The sequence below is a fragment of the Electrona antarctica genome (genome assembly GCF_951216825.1).
Source record: "Electrona antarctica genome assembly, chromosome: 19".
Taxonomy (NCBI): domain Eukaryota; kingdom Metazoa; phylum Chordata; class Actinopteri; order Myctophiformes; family Myctophidae; genus Electrona; species Electrona antarctica.
The window spans coordinates 30,556,322-30,570,699 of record NC_136800.1 but is presented as its reverse complement, the minus strand read 5'-3'; the positions used below and the strand labels follow the sequence as shown (position 1 = coordinate 30,570,699).

Sequence of the window (14,378 nt, the reverse complement as noted above, 5' to 3'; positions counted from 1 at the left end):
ATCTTTGCCAGCCTCCTAAGCTGGAAGAAGCTCTTTCTGACTGTTTCATTAACCTGTTTGTCCATCTTTGGATCAGAGTCGATTTTAACCCCTAGACTGGTGGCAGTTGGCTTTAAGAAAGGCTCAAGGGGGCCTAAATCACCTAAGCTGACTCCGCCAGATGGGGCAGCAGTACTCTCTGCTGCCCCATCTGGCGGAGTCAGGTTATAAATCACCGGGAGGAAACACATTGTTGCTGGGCCCAAACACCATAACTTCAGTCTTGCTGTCGTTAAAGTTTAAAAAGTTCCTCCAGGCAAGCGAGCAAGGGTTTTAAGGAGTCAGGGTTACGTTTCAGAGGCAGGTAGATTTGGCAGCGTAACAGTGGAAGGAAACACAGTGTTTTCTAAAAATAGATCCTAGGGGGAGCAGGTACAACATAACCAAGATTTTCCCAAGGATAGAGCCCTGTGGCACTCCGCAGTGGAGGGATGCTGTGGAAGATGTAGCGTCTCCTAGGGTAACACAGAGACTTCTCCCTGACAGGTAGGATCTGAAAAACTCCAGTGCTGACCCTCTAATGCCAACCCAGTACTCCAAGCGAGAGAGCAAAATGCTGTAATCTACAGTGTCGAAAGCGGCAGTAAGGTCCAAGAGTGCAGTCTCAGTACTATGGAGGGTTTTGTACCCAGACTGGAACACTTCTAAGATGCCATGGGTGTTCAGATGGGGCATCAGTTGGGCCAGGGCGCATTTTTCCATAACTTTGGAATTAAACGGGAGCTTGGAAATAGGCCTGAAGTTGGATAGGACAGAGGGATCAAGGTTGGGCTTTTTAAGCAACGGCTGTACCACAGCATGTTTAAAAACGGCTGGTACATCACCTGCTAGGCACCGGTTTAAGATCCATAGGAGATCCGGCCCTGTAGCCCCACTGGTCTCTTTAGCCAGATGAGGGGGAAGGACGTCTAAGGGGAGCCAGTTCGTTTTATTTGGGAAATAATAACATGTACATCATGTGTTGATTTACAGTTAATGAATTCATGAATCGGAATCTTCCTTCCAGTGTGGCGTTTGAGCGGTCTGTTATTACCACAGCTATACTTACATTCCAGTTGTTGTCAGACATCTGGTTCTTTTTTTGGACCATGTTTTTGTACATTACAGTGTGTTTGATTGTGGATGCTCTCCTGAATGAGAGGATTTTGAGTGGGGATTTGCAGAAGTCCTTCAAAGATGGTTCAGCTTGAAGCCAGTGTCTGTTGAGTATCTCGTTAATTTGTGAAGCACGTGTGATTACATTCAGTAGAGAAACAAGCCCGTCTTGGATTTTTAGTTTGGTATATTAGATAAGACATTCGAGCAAGAGGTACGATGTATGGCTTTCTGGAGGATCTATAGAGTAGTATGGCTTAGGTGGTTAAAGATATTTGGGGTAGGGCCTATTAAAGATTTGACATTTTTTGTTGTGTACTTGATACCAGAAGGCACTGGCAACCGTAATAATTTCCTCAAAGTCTATGAATGGACTGTACAACTTTTGGCTTTCAGACATGTAAGATTTGTTACAGATGCGCTACATTTTTATTTGTAATACATTCAATTCCATGTTGGTTATATTCCTGTATTCCACTGATTCCACTGGGCAGCATTACAGTTTGTGATGCGCTTCCATCCCTTTCATCACCTTCCAGGAAAGCTGACAGCATCCCAGGAAAAGATACGGATCAATGTAGGCTACAGATGCAGCCTTGATTAGAAATATGAAATTAAGAAATATATAATTTAAATAAGATTTGTTTCATATGCCATTTTAGGCAAGGTAGCTAGAATTTAAGGTATCATATCATAACCCTGTTTAATCCTCTTTGGCACTTTTTTGCAGTCTAGCCTCATGTACATACCTGCTGCTTTGCGCATATAGTATATGTACCGTAGATATCTTACATTTTTGCCCAGTTGTGTGTGTGTGTGTGTGTGTGTGTGTGTGTGTGTGTGTGTGTGTGTGTGTGTGTGTCCTCTCTTGTTTAAGATGACGTCACCATCAACATCAAAGGGACCACCATTCTTGGTGACGTAACTAAGGTACATTTCAAGGTTGCTATAAGGTCAATAATGGGTCTAAAGGATTTAGAACAGCAGTTGTAATAGACATTAGTCTACATTAGTTGTGAGCGCACCTCATGGGGCGCTCTGCTTGTGCACAAGTAAGCCATACATGGCCTACTTTACTTGTGTGCAAGGCGCAGTATAAAAAAGGCGCTATTTCAGCAGAATTTCAATCAATCAATCAAATGCTCCACTCTTTTACTCCTGTTTGGTCAAGCGTTTGGTGCCGGACCTGCTTGTAGATCAGCTATTTTCTTTATTTTTTAAATAATCCGATTATTGATTGTCAGCTTGAAGATCAGGTCGGCAAGTGAGTATAAGTAAGCTTCTCCCCTGACAAAGTCAGAGAAAAATGTGGTTAATTTCTCAGCAGTGCTGGAGGGACACGCCTGGCCAGTATGAAATGAAACCCCAGCCTTCACACAGAAGGTTTATAGAGGAATTGACTGTCCTGCGGCCCATCATACAAAACCTCACTTCCTATTTTTTGTGTTTGGCTAAACCGCAGGGGCCATAAACCAAGTGGCTCCGTGCAATGACCACAGAGTGAAGTTTCACACGTTGGTCAGCCAACATATTTAATAGCCTAATATTTCTAATAGGCTATTCAGTAACAATATCATAAGTCAAAAATTAGGTTAATGAATAAAACTGCCACAGTGCGATGCTGCCGGAGCTTATCTACCCAGAAATACACATTTGGTTGTGGTGATGTCATGAAGATTTGGTCTTTAGCAGCGCAATTGTCCCTCCATGGGCTATGGGATATAAAAAAATAGGGGTCTTCAACAGGGGGACTGATACTCCTGGGGGGTTCTCAGAGATACTGCAGGGGGGCTGCCAAATCTTTGTGTGATAGGGAATTATTGTTATTTTTACCCTTGCATCCCTATAACATTGGCCCTAAATAACTTGTAGATTGACTATTTTCAGCAAAGAGATTTGATGTACAGGGAAAAAGAGCAGACCAAGTCAAAGGTGAAGTTTACAAAGTGTTGAGGGTTTAAGACAAGTCGTTAAATGGACCAGCCATATACTAGCCACCCATTGCCCCCGTACTACTTCTTCTTCCATTTCCCTTCCCAACGATGGAGCAAAAACTAATTTCACCCACTGTTTTTCATCTGTAGACCTGTGATGTGAGGATGTGACAATAAAACCGATTCTGATTCTGCTACTGTATGTGACCACTGACCAAGTACCGGAAGAACTGTGGAGGGTGAGCTCACAGATGGGGCCAGAACACATCATGAGATAAAGCTACGCTCCACAATGTACTGTAGGTGACCTGGCTGAACCGAATGACGCTGCACTCGCCCGCACCAACCACTCAGCCATGGGTGAATTTTTAACCCGCAGCACAGATTCGTTTTAACCTGCCACGCATGTCGGGAGCCACGGGTGATTTTTAACCTGCAGCACGGGATTGTCTGACTAACCAATGTATGCACCCCCGAATGACATGAGAAGATGGCTGGATAGTGGATACAAGGAAGAGTAGAGCTTCCAGACAGCATTTTGGGCTGTATTTGGCTGTATTAAATGTTTGGGTCTGCTGGTAGAATTCTGGTTATAAACCAGTTTTCCAGAAGTGATTAGATTAGAAAGACGATAAAAGAGGGAACATATGGCCAATATAACAAGTTATTTATTCAATAGAAAAAAATATATATAGACAATCTTTTCTCAAAGGCTTGAATCACATACATACAGGAACAGAAATTCTTTTATTTCCTTTTTTTTCTTGAAAAGAACTCAGATTCTGTTTTCTTTCAAAGCCTACAACGAAAGGAGCTTTAAGATGAGGTTAGAAATATTATTTCTGTTCCCATATAGATCCACGTACTCATTCCTGACAAGATAAATGTGAATTTAAAGCGGAAATGGTTCAGATAACCAGAAGCAGCCGCAATACAGTTAACCACTTAGCTTGATTTTATACTTTGTCGTAGGACGGTGTTATAGGCGATTTTTAATGATTTGCCCAAAATAAGGACACCAGGGTTAATGGGGTTAACTGGGGACAATACCAGAGGTGAAGGCACATACACAAAATATATTCATGAAGATTGTGTATACATTGTATACACTCGTTTGTGTTTATGACTGTATGCATAAGATATACTGTAAGAAGTAAGGGACACCTTCCTAATACTGAGCTGTACCCTCATGTTTCACTGATGTGACATTGTTTCATACATTATGACATGACATGTCTATAAAAAGGTGATTTTAACTAATAGTATGTTAATACAGGCAACAATAGCTCAGGCGGTAGAGTGGCCATCATGGGAGCTAGAAGGTTCCCGATTTCTTCTTGCTTCTCCTGGCTCTTGTGTCGAAGTGTCCTTAACTTTTTCTCTGCCTTCTACGTTTATAATCGTAGCTAAAGCTAGCGGTACTAAATGTGCTAACTACGTACATGTTCGTATTTACCTTTTAGCATTGCTCCGGTTACTATGGAGAGCCTCCATTATAACAGGATTTTCTCTAAAGCTTCGAGCGCTGTCCATGGTGAGCCGTCCCATGAGTGAGCATCCCAACGATCGTAAATCATTTGTGAGTTTGTATCGCATCGCTGAGTAACTTTGTAATGATAGCTAAGGGGTATGAGCTGCTACGGCTAACGATGACTGTGCTCACAATAGTCCCCACATCACTGAATAACCCGGAAATTAAACGAGGAGCGTAGAGTGAGAGCGGACGCGTGGCATGTGCTTATGCTACCACTTAGCGGCAGTAATAAAGTTAAGCAAGACAGTGAAGACACTGAACCCCATAACTGCTCCCAATGAGCCGGTGTCTTGCATGGTTGCCTCCATCATCAGTGTGTACAATTGGATAAACATTGTAGCTTTAACTAAACCAAGTGGAATTAGACGGGGGTCGGATGTTAGATTGGGTTAAACCTGGTCAGTTTATAACATGACATCATGTGTCCCTTATATCGTTCACTTACCATGTACATTCATTGTAATATGAGATCATTCTGTGTACTGCAACTGTGTTGAAGTTCCCTCTGTCACCAGTGGTGGGCATACAAGTTCAGTCCATAGTGTGTGTTTGTGCATCTACATATTTTCTATGCAGCGCGCGTGCGTGTGCGTGCGTGTGTGCCTATACACCACAGTATCAAACCAAAATCAGTTATTTTCAACAAGCGGCACCAGGTATTGAGTGACATAGTATAAATTAGGCTTTGAGCTTAATGCATAATCCATCGCACAAGGATGTTTGCTTGCCAGAAAGAACAGATCTACAAGCTAACATTGCATCACGCCGGGACATGTTATAGATACAGTAGGCCTATAGCAGTCAGTTGCACCAGCTGTACGCAAGTTCTCTCTTCATTTAGGGTAAAGCTGTGCCGAGTTAAGGAGAAAGATGTAAGATTCATCTTAGGTATACATGCTGCTGCATAGTCCACCCTATATTGTCACAGAATATTTTCAGCGAACAGTGTAATTCTTGTTATAGTTTATTGCCGTGTTGTTAAATTACATAACCTAAATGCAAACAGTCATTTTGATCGAGGATGAGGTTGTTGCCTACTGTACTATTTTATTAACATTAATCAAATGATAATACTATTCCATCATAGACTGTTTACATACCACAACACTGTGGTGGTGAGTTCATTGTTTTGTTTTTATGTAACGTAATTTCGGAGGCAACAACCTGTCATACTCAATATCGCCCCGGGATGTGGTCTTGCCGGAGGGTGGAGAAACAAAGTTTTGTGTGTAATTGTGTCTGTCAGCAGCTCAGTAATCCTCAGCTTCTCCACTCGTGGAAAAACCAAAGCCCAGGCATAAATCTGTCATCGTAAATTACTACTGGGTATGTAATCTGTCACAGAGAATTCACTGGCCACGCCAAACGGCCAGTATAAATCGCCCCTCCAAGTTATCCAAAACTATGCAGGATCGGATGCACCATAACTTTCACTATTTTACAGAGGACTTTACGCTTACTAACGACTAGGGCGTGATATTTATGGTAAGCTGTAACTTATGCCTGTTTTGTAACTATTTCAGCTGTTGCAACATTTGAACTCAGTAGCGCATAAACTACAACCTAAATTAGAAATGATGAGTTATATGTTTGAATTCGCACACAGTCGGCGCAATCTACAGTTCTTTGTGGCTAGCGACACCGCAGTACTACAGAGTATACACAACATCAGTGGTTCTAGGGTACGGGGACCCCCAGGACAGCTAGATACCAAACAGAACCTTACATATCTGTAACTCGGAGAGTGTACAAATGGAACCAAATGGACCCATTCGGTTTCATTCGTACACTCTCTGTGTTATGGGGGTAGTTTGTGGCCCTAATGCAATATCAAACTGGGGGGGTTTGTCTTGAAATTAAAAAGGTTTTTTTGAGAACCACTGCACTACGTCTTAAGTCTTCTTGGAGCACTGTGATCCCATCCTCCAGCAGTGGCAGATGGTGTTGAAGAGGCGACAGCGGCAGGAGGCACACGGGTCGCAGCAGGGCTCGTGGAAGGAGCAGTTCTCCATCAGCCGACTGCAGCGGCGCGCCGGGGCCTTCACCCGCTTCTGCAATTGCACCACACACACACACACACCCACACGCACGCACACGCACACACACACGCACACACACACACACACACACACACACACACACACACCAATCAACTTTATTGTTACATCATTGGCTTACAGATGTATAGAAGTGGGTGTAAAATACATTTCTTTGCATAAACTGAGCTCCATCATTGTTTCAATCCAATCCAACTTTATTTATAGAGCACATTTAAAAACAACAGAGTTGACCAAAGTGCTTTACATACAGTAACATAACAAACACAAATAAAAGTGCACAAAATTGCATAAGTCCAAGATAAAAAACATAGTATAGAGATACAAATATACAACAAGGTCAAGGTGGGGAAAAACAGTAAAACAAAAAATAACTCACTCTGGGACCTGGGTTAAAAGCTTTGGAATAAAAAAAGTGTTTTAAAAATCGAGATAGAGGGGGACACTTTTACAGAGAGGGGGAGTTCATTCCAGAGTTTAGTGGCAGCCACAGAAAAGGCTCGATCCCTCCTAAGTATCAGCTCGGACTTCGGGACCTCCAGCAGCAGCTTGTCTGCCGATCTCAATGCCCTTTCTGGGACGTACAATTTTAAAAGGTCCGAAATATATGGAGGCGCTAGCCCATGAAGAGATTTAAAAACAAACAATATAATCTTAAACTTAATCCTGAAACATACAGGGAGCCAGTGCAGTCAGCCGATTTGACCGTTATCATACCATCTTATGGGCCCAGTATGTCCCGTTATCATACCATCTTATGGGGCCAGTATGGCCATACTGGCATACTCACCATAGCCTGGTCAAGGTTTCCCCCTGGTGGACGTGTCATTTCCAACTATTGTCGGCGCATGGAAACTAGGGGCTATTAATATATACTATTCTCTGCCTATCGGGACGTAACTCGGACGGCGCTGAGTCGGGTCTGGTGGCCTTCGCAACGCTCGGCACGGCGACTCGCTCGGCTAGCGCCTCACTCGGCGGTGCCTCACGTAGCTCAAGGCCACCAGACACGGCGCGCCTCCGTCAGGACATCAGTGATAATGACAATCACTGATAATGACATACTGAAACAGTGAGTATGCCAGTATGGCCATACTGGGCCCATAAGATGGTATGATAACGGCCATACTGGCCCCATTCAATGGTATGATACCAGTCGAATCGGGTGCAGCCGATCGAATGGGGTGCAGCGAAGCTAAAACGGGAGAAATGTGGTCACGCCTTCTTGTGCTTGTCAGAAGGCGTGCTGCAGCTTTTGCACTAATAGCAGTCTGTGAATCCAGCCCTGGCTAGCCCCAATATAAAGTGCATTACAGTAATCCAGGCGGGTGATAAAAGCATGTATAACTTTTTCAAAATCTACAAAAGACGGCTTCACCTTCGATAAAATCCTGAGCTGGAAAAAAGCTGATTTTAAAACTGAATTAGCCTGTTTATCCATTAAAAAGTCACTGTCCATTCCCAGGGGGCGAGCCTTCCCACGTCCGAAACACACACACACTATGCATTGCATAAGACCAGCATAGTGTAAGTCCACATAGCGGTAGGTATGTGATGTGTATGATTAGACATAAGGTGAACACAAAAGAAATACACAGCAACTTTACAGAAAAAACTAAATCCACATAGCAGGGCCACAGGGAATGTAAAGACGGCAGAGAGGAACATGAAGGGAGGAATAAAATATCTTAAATTCAACCAAGTGTATCTGTGACTGTCAGAGAGAGAGCTGGGTGGAGAGGAAGGGTGAAAAAGTGAGATACAAACAGGTCAAGATGGGAGCAAGATATATACTGTAGAGAGAGATTAAGACACGGTGGCTTTCCCTTCCATACTGTACTAGGGAAAGTCAATATTTCTTCAGTATTAAAGGGGAGAACAAAGAACACATGTCAACTGAAAGGAGTTCCCAAACATGAGGTTGATGTGTACCAAACAACTTACAGGAAGATGATCTCCCTGGAGTGGAGAGAGTCTTCTCCTGGCAAACAAGCGGCGGTGGTTTCCTTGGCCCCAGGCTACAGTTGGAAACACAGATTTTTGTTAAGAGGCCTGGTTTTTATGTCCGTGAAAAACAATCCAGTGCCTGACCTTAGCCCCTTTTAGAAGTTTATAGTCAACTTCTGATTTATAATTCTGATTCAGATATCATTTTCAATGCCTGAGCGGTTGATTTGATCATTTAATGTGGCCTTCCAGTTTCTCTGTCACAGTGGGTGGGCGAGTGTTGGTTAATTAGATTACATGCAATTACATACTCATATTAGATTAAATCAAATCAAATAGATAGATGTATTCATTTCACGATTGTGAGGAAATTGAACTTAGTTATCTACAGGCCTCAATGTGAAAAAAACATTTTAGCGCATTTGGCTTATAATGGGTGTAAATGCCATTTTATACTTTGGCGCACAGCAACACACACGGCGTAGTGTCATCAGCACGTCAATAGCTGGGGGGCGGAGTCACCTGGGGAAAAATGTGATTTGCTATCCATTTCTTCAATGCAAATGGGGCTATTTTCAAATATGATTATTTAACAGAATAGCCATTTTTAAAGCAATTGCAATGTCATACATTGAGTCATTGTTGCCTGTGGACAAAGCACGCTACCGCTAACACCAAAAGCCAGTATATGACTTCATTCAAGTTCAAGTTTATTATGGAGCTCATTTGAGTGAATTCCAGGTACAGATGTTTGCAGATGGCTGATGTCACTGCTGTGTTGACGATTGAAGTTTAGTTTTTATTTGCTGCTTTTATATTTTTTCTATTGTATTTATTTTAATTAACCGAAGTGAGTAATATTCTGTGTCTGTCAGCCATATGGCTGTGCTTGTTGTAATGTCCTTTTATGCTTGTCTTTCTTGTGGTCACTCGTGTAACCTATTGGCCAGTTATTTCTTGTAAAAGAGACTCATGTCTCAATTAGTTTTACTGGTTAAATAAAAGCAATGAATGTGCAGGGGTTTATTCAGAAGGCAATATAAGAAAATTGAAGTCTGCACACTAACTGTAAGATTAACGTTTCGAGACATATGGGAGCTTTACAAAGTTACAGTGTGCAGACTGTAGATTTCTATTTTTATATATACTTTTATAATGCTGATCCCTTATCCACTGTTGGGCCTACCTACCGTCCGTGGATGTGCCAGTAAATTTCGTTGTACACTTTGTTGTACACTGTTCCACAGGCGGCCAAAATTATCCTCTCAGCGGATGGCTTGTAGCCACTTTGTCCTTCTAATGGGTTCTGTTTCTTGCAATGGCAAATGTATAATCTTTAATTCCAGATTTTTAACCATATTCGTTGTGCAGAACGTAACACAGCAGCTGTTTGCAGGGCCGGATCTACCATATGGGCACTTTGGGCACGTGCTCTTTTTTTTCTTTTTTTGAGGGGCCCCTGGTGCCCAAGGGCCCCTCAAAAAAAGAAAAAAAAAAGCTCCACAGAAACTTTCCCTGCTAATCCGAATGAAATAAATGGTGCCTAAAAAGATTAGTGTTTTATTGTTGGTGAGAAGGGCAGCTGAAAAGTGCAATTGTGTGTAAAGCAGCAACAATGCGCTAGATTGGCTGTCACTCTGGGGGGGGTAGGCGACCGGAAATAGGCCAATACAACGGCATAAAACTGCCCCAAAACGGCTCCAAAACAGCAAAGATGTTGTGCGCGCGTGAAGGGGGGCCCTTCGAGCTTCAGTGCCCAGGGGCCCTCAGAGGTGTTAATCCGGCCCTGGCTGTTTGGCATTGTAAAACATTTCCCCCAGCCTAAAACTGGATGCGATATTTGTGGGCGTTACTTACTGTCTATCTCTGTGTGTATGTATGGAGTATGTAAGCTGGACTGGTACAGTGCATAGGACAACAATGAAGGCATCTATTTCAGTGATTCCCAACAGGTGGGCCACGAGGGTATCGCCCCAAAATATGTTGAAAAAATGTTTTGTTTTGTGTAATTATGTCATTAATTTTCTGTTGACAAGGTTGGATCATGACATAGGGGGGAGCTGTGGGGAAAAAGCATGCTAGCAATAGTTCCAGGAAGTGAGGTAACAGGAACAGCTATAAAAGTACAAGAAGTGAGGCGGCCGGGGATTCCATTTCAGCGCGATGCGTTAATGAAAACGAGTGCTTCCAAACTCCAACACATAGAAAAATAATAACCTGCAAGGAATTTCTTGACAGAAACATGCCTACAGTGGATTTTTATGAAACAAACGCTTTGCAGATTGAAAGAGGATAATTCAAGCTTGCCCTACAACTGCAATATGGTGAGTTTAACGTTGTTTAATACAAGCAGATCGGAAATCAATCTATTTGGATCAATGAGCTGTCAATGGAGGGTATTGCAACTTTATAAAAAATCTATTGTTGCAAATTACGGCTACCCCTTACACCAGTTGTACTCCATCTAACCCTAACCCTCACGCACACACACACAAACGCACACACTAAAGCACAAACATTTGTGTGCACGCAAGCACGCATGCACACACACACACACACACACACACGCTTGTAAATCAGTTATTTAGATTTTTGTCATACAACAAAGTACAGTATACAGCAGTGGTTCCCAAACTTTTTCATGTCAAGGACCCCCAAATTGACACTAATTAGCCCGCGGACCCCCATTTGAAGAGATATGCCAGAGACACCCATAAGAGAAGATTGTTACGGCTCTATAACAATCTAATTTCAAGGACCCCCAGTTTGGCATGAATTAGGCTAACCCCATTTAATGGCATTTCTATCTCTGGGACCCCAATTTATATAGTAAAATCAATGTAAATTTAACTCTTGAGTGTGTAAATGGAACCAAATGGACCCATTAGACTATCATTTAGCTGGGGACCCCCTGGAACTCCCTCAAGGACCCCTCCCGGACCCCACTTTGAGAACCACTGGTATACAGGACTTGGGGTCAGTATGGGTATTGGGTTTGTTTTCCTGCCGCAGCACCACCCATGTCTGTGATTGGCTAGAATCTGTCCTGTAGCCTGGCAGGAGCCTAGAGGGATAATTATTCAATTACATTGAATGACATAGTTGTAAATCCGACCAATTTCGAAAAATATTCAAGAATTGGGGATATGTGGCCTGCTGCTATAGTGCTGTACACAAAAATATATATAACGTTGGGAGATTTTACTACAGTTTGTGAGCATTTTGCTGCATGCACACGTGCGCGCGCGCGCGCGCGCGCGCACACACACACACACACACACACACACACACACACACACACACACACACACTGTACCACACACATCTCTCTCAGCTTACTGATACGTCTGGGAAATCTAAATGGAATGAACTGTATGGGCTTTTATGGACATGGTAACAAACCTATGACCACTGCTTTAAAAACCCAATCCTTTGTCCTTGGATCTGTTTGCTTTCTTCTGCTGCTGTCCTATTGTGTTTTTTGCTTGTTTGAGAATTGTATACATTATTACTCTTTTTGTTTTCATGTTTTCTTTTATTTTTTATTTTTTTGCTGCCCATCATGGATGCCCTCCCACTATAGTGGCATGGAATCCTTTGGCCTGCCCTGTGCACATGCCCTCACTCATGTGCACACGGATATCTATTTCAATTTTGAGGAACTCCCAGAGTCCCAGCGTAGGGCCAGGGACGAAAAAACAAAACAGCCTGGCATATCTGTTATAGATGACACATTATGTTAACCATATAGCGCCCATCTAGGGTATAGACAGCTTCTGTAATTTTTATGTTAAGTTAGCTAGAAATTAACACTGAAACCCTATAGGCCTATAGTTGAATACCCTGGGCGCTATACTAGGCCCTCTCCTATAGTTTCACTAAAATATAATTGCAGGATATAGCTACTGTAATCTACAAGCTCACAACATGTCTCTTTGCAAGGTGTTGTGAACTTGTAGAAATGTTAACCTGGAATAGGGATGCTATATAGGTCATTAGAATCATGGACAACAAACACACAGGAATTTAACTTGGTGACAGTGGTTCAGGTGATGGTTTAAGAACAGAAAACAGGAACATATGTCACATCATAACTGAAATGTGATGAAAAGGGTATTAGCCTATTCAGTTCTACACTCTAGTGGAAAGCAAAATGTGATATGTGATAGGCTATCTATCCTTTTCCCATTTCCCTTTGTTATTTCAAGAATAATGCCAAGAGATTAATGTTTATAATACAACAGAAAAAATAAAAATAAAATAATAACACATAACAATATTGGAAAAGGACCTGTGGGACTATAGCGAGAATTAATATCTTTAATTTATAGATGCTACAGCTCAATTTATGGTGCAAAATATATTTGTATACTGTCACTATAGTTCTATTGGTCTTGATTGATTGAAGTATTTATTTAGTTTTCATATTGATTCTGTAGGCTACTCCCATCTAGCCCAAGATTTAGACTCTCGTAGAGTTTTTTTCGATTCTGACGAGAGTCTAAATCTTGTGCTAACTCCCATCCATATCATGCAGGAGAGACAGCGAGATCCAATTGCCCTCTTGCCCATCACCATAACAAATGTAGGCTATCTTTCATATCGAGTGATATGCCTTTGCAGGTATAGCCAGGTCTATTTAGAAAAAATATATTAACGCAACTAATAAGCAACAGAAAAGGGACCTTTTAAACTCAACATGTAGCTTAGCCTAGAGAATATTATGACAAACTCATTCCACCTGTTGATTGCTTGGAATGAGACATGCGTGACAGCGTGAGGAAGCTTGCTTGAGTTATCATTTTATGACACTAAACATAAAAGAAACATGCCTAAATTATGTCAATAGCCTACCATTTTGCACGTATACCTACGTTCATCTAATCACGACGGGAGTCGGGAGAGCGTGACATGATATTTAATTGACGCACGATTAGTGTAGTTGGTAAAGGGGCGAGCAGTCTCGTATTCTTAATCGAATGTTTCCAACGCGCTGTGCCAGTCACTTCAATTCAATTTGTGAAAATGAACTGTTAATCTGAAGCCTGTGGTGTTGAGCAGCCTCACCTGAATCATGTTCGTGCTTCTTTCTGCTCACATCTCTCTCTGCCAACAACGGGAGAGCCACTGAGAGCAGGAAAATACACAGCAGATATACCTTCCACATTCTGAAGAAATCTGTTCAAATGTTGGAATTAAATGTTGAACAAATCAACTCAAAATGATATGTCCATGTGCTCCTTTCATGAGAAAAAACTCCTTTATGTTCTATCAGTCTCTCTCTCTCGGGTCCCTTTAAATCCAACAGGCTGCTGGCTGCTTCTGTCCTGATGTTGGGAGGGAAAATAGGGGCGGTGTGTGTGTGTGTGTGTGTGTGTGTGTGTGTGTGTGCGTGTGTGCGTACCGTGTGTGTGCGCGCGTGCTTGCGTGCGTGTGTGCAGCGTGCTAGTAGAGCATAGAGCCGAGACTATCAATGGCCCTGGCCCCTAGAAGTTCATACCCTCCACCCCCTCGCTGGCCCCAAAGCAGAACCATGCTCCTTATTATAACTTTAGCCTAATAGGCTATGTCTATTGTCTAGTATTTTAAATGGATGGCAATTTTCTATGGTTTATGTTTGGATCCTCAAAACCGAAAACAATTCAGTGATGACATCTGCCTTAAATCATCAGAATGTCAGACAAGATTTAATCTATATAGGCCTAAGTTTTTCCATTTTTGACTGAATACCAAACGACGAGTAAATTAAACGGTTAAACCTAACCTTATTTC

General features: G+C 42.3%; 1 protein-coding gene across 1 annotated transcript; it reads right to left on the bottom strand.

Moving 5' to 3' along the window:
* Positions 1–6,426: 6,426 nt before the first annotated feature.
* asip2b (agouti signaling protein, nonagouti homolog (mouse) 2b) lies at positions 6,427–13,829 on the bottom strand. The gene is made up of 3 exons (XM_079530497.1): positions 13,674–13,829; positions 8,604–8,677; positions 6,427–6,653 (listed from the first exon to the last, which is right to left on the bottom strand). Exons 1-3 carry the CDS (start codon positions 13,771–13,773, stop codon positions 6,495–6,497), a joined length of 333 nt encoding a protein of 110 aa, XP_079386623.1. The 5' UTR covers positions 13,774–13,829; the 3' UTR covers positions 6,427–6,494.
* Positions 13,830–14,378: the final 549 nt, after the last annotated feature.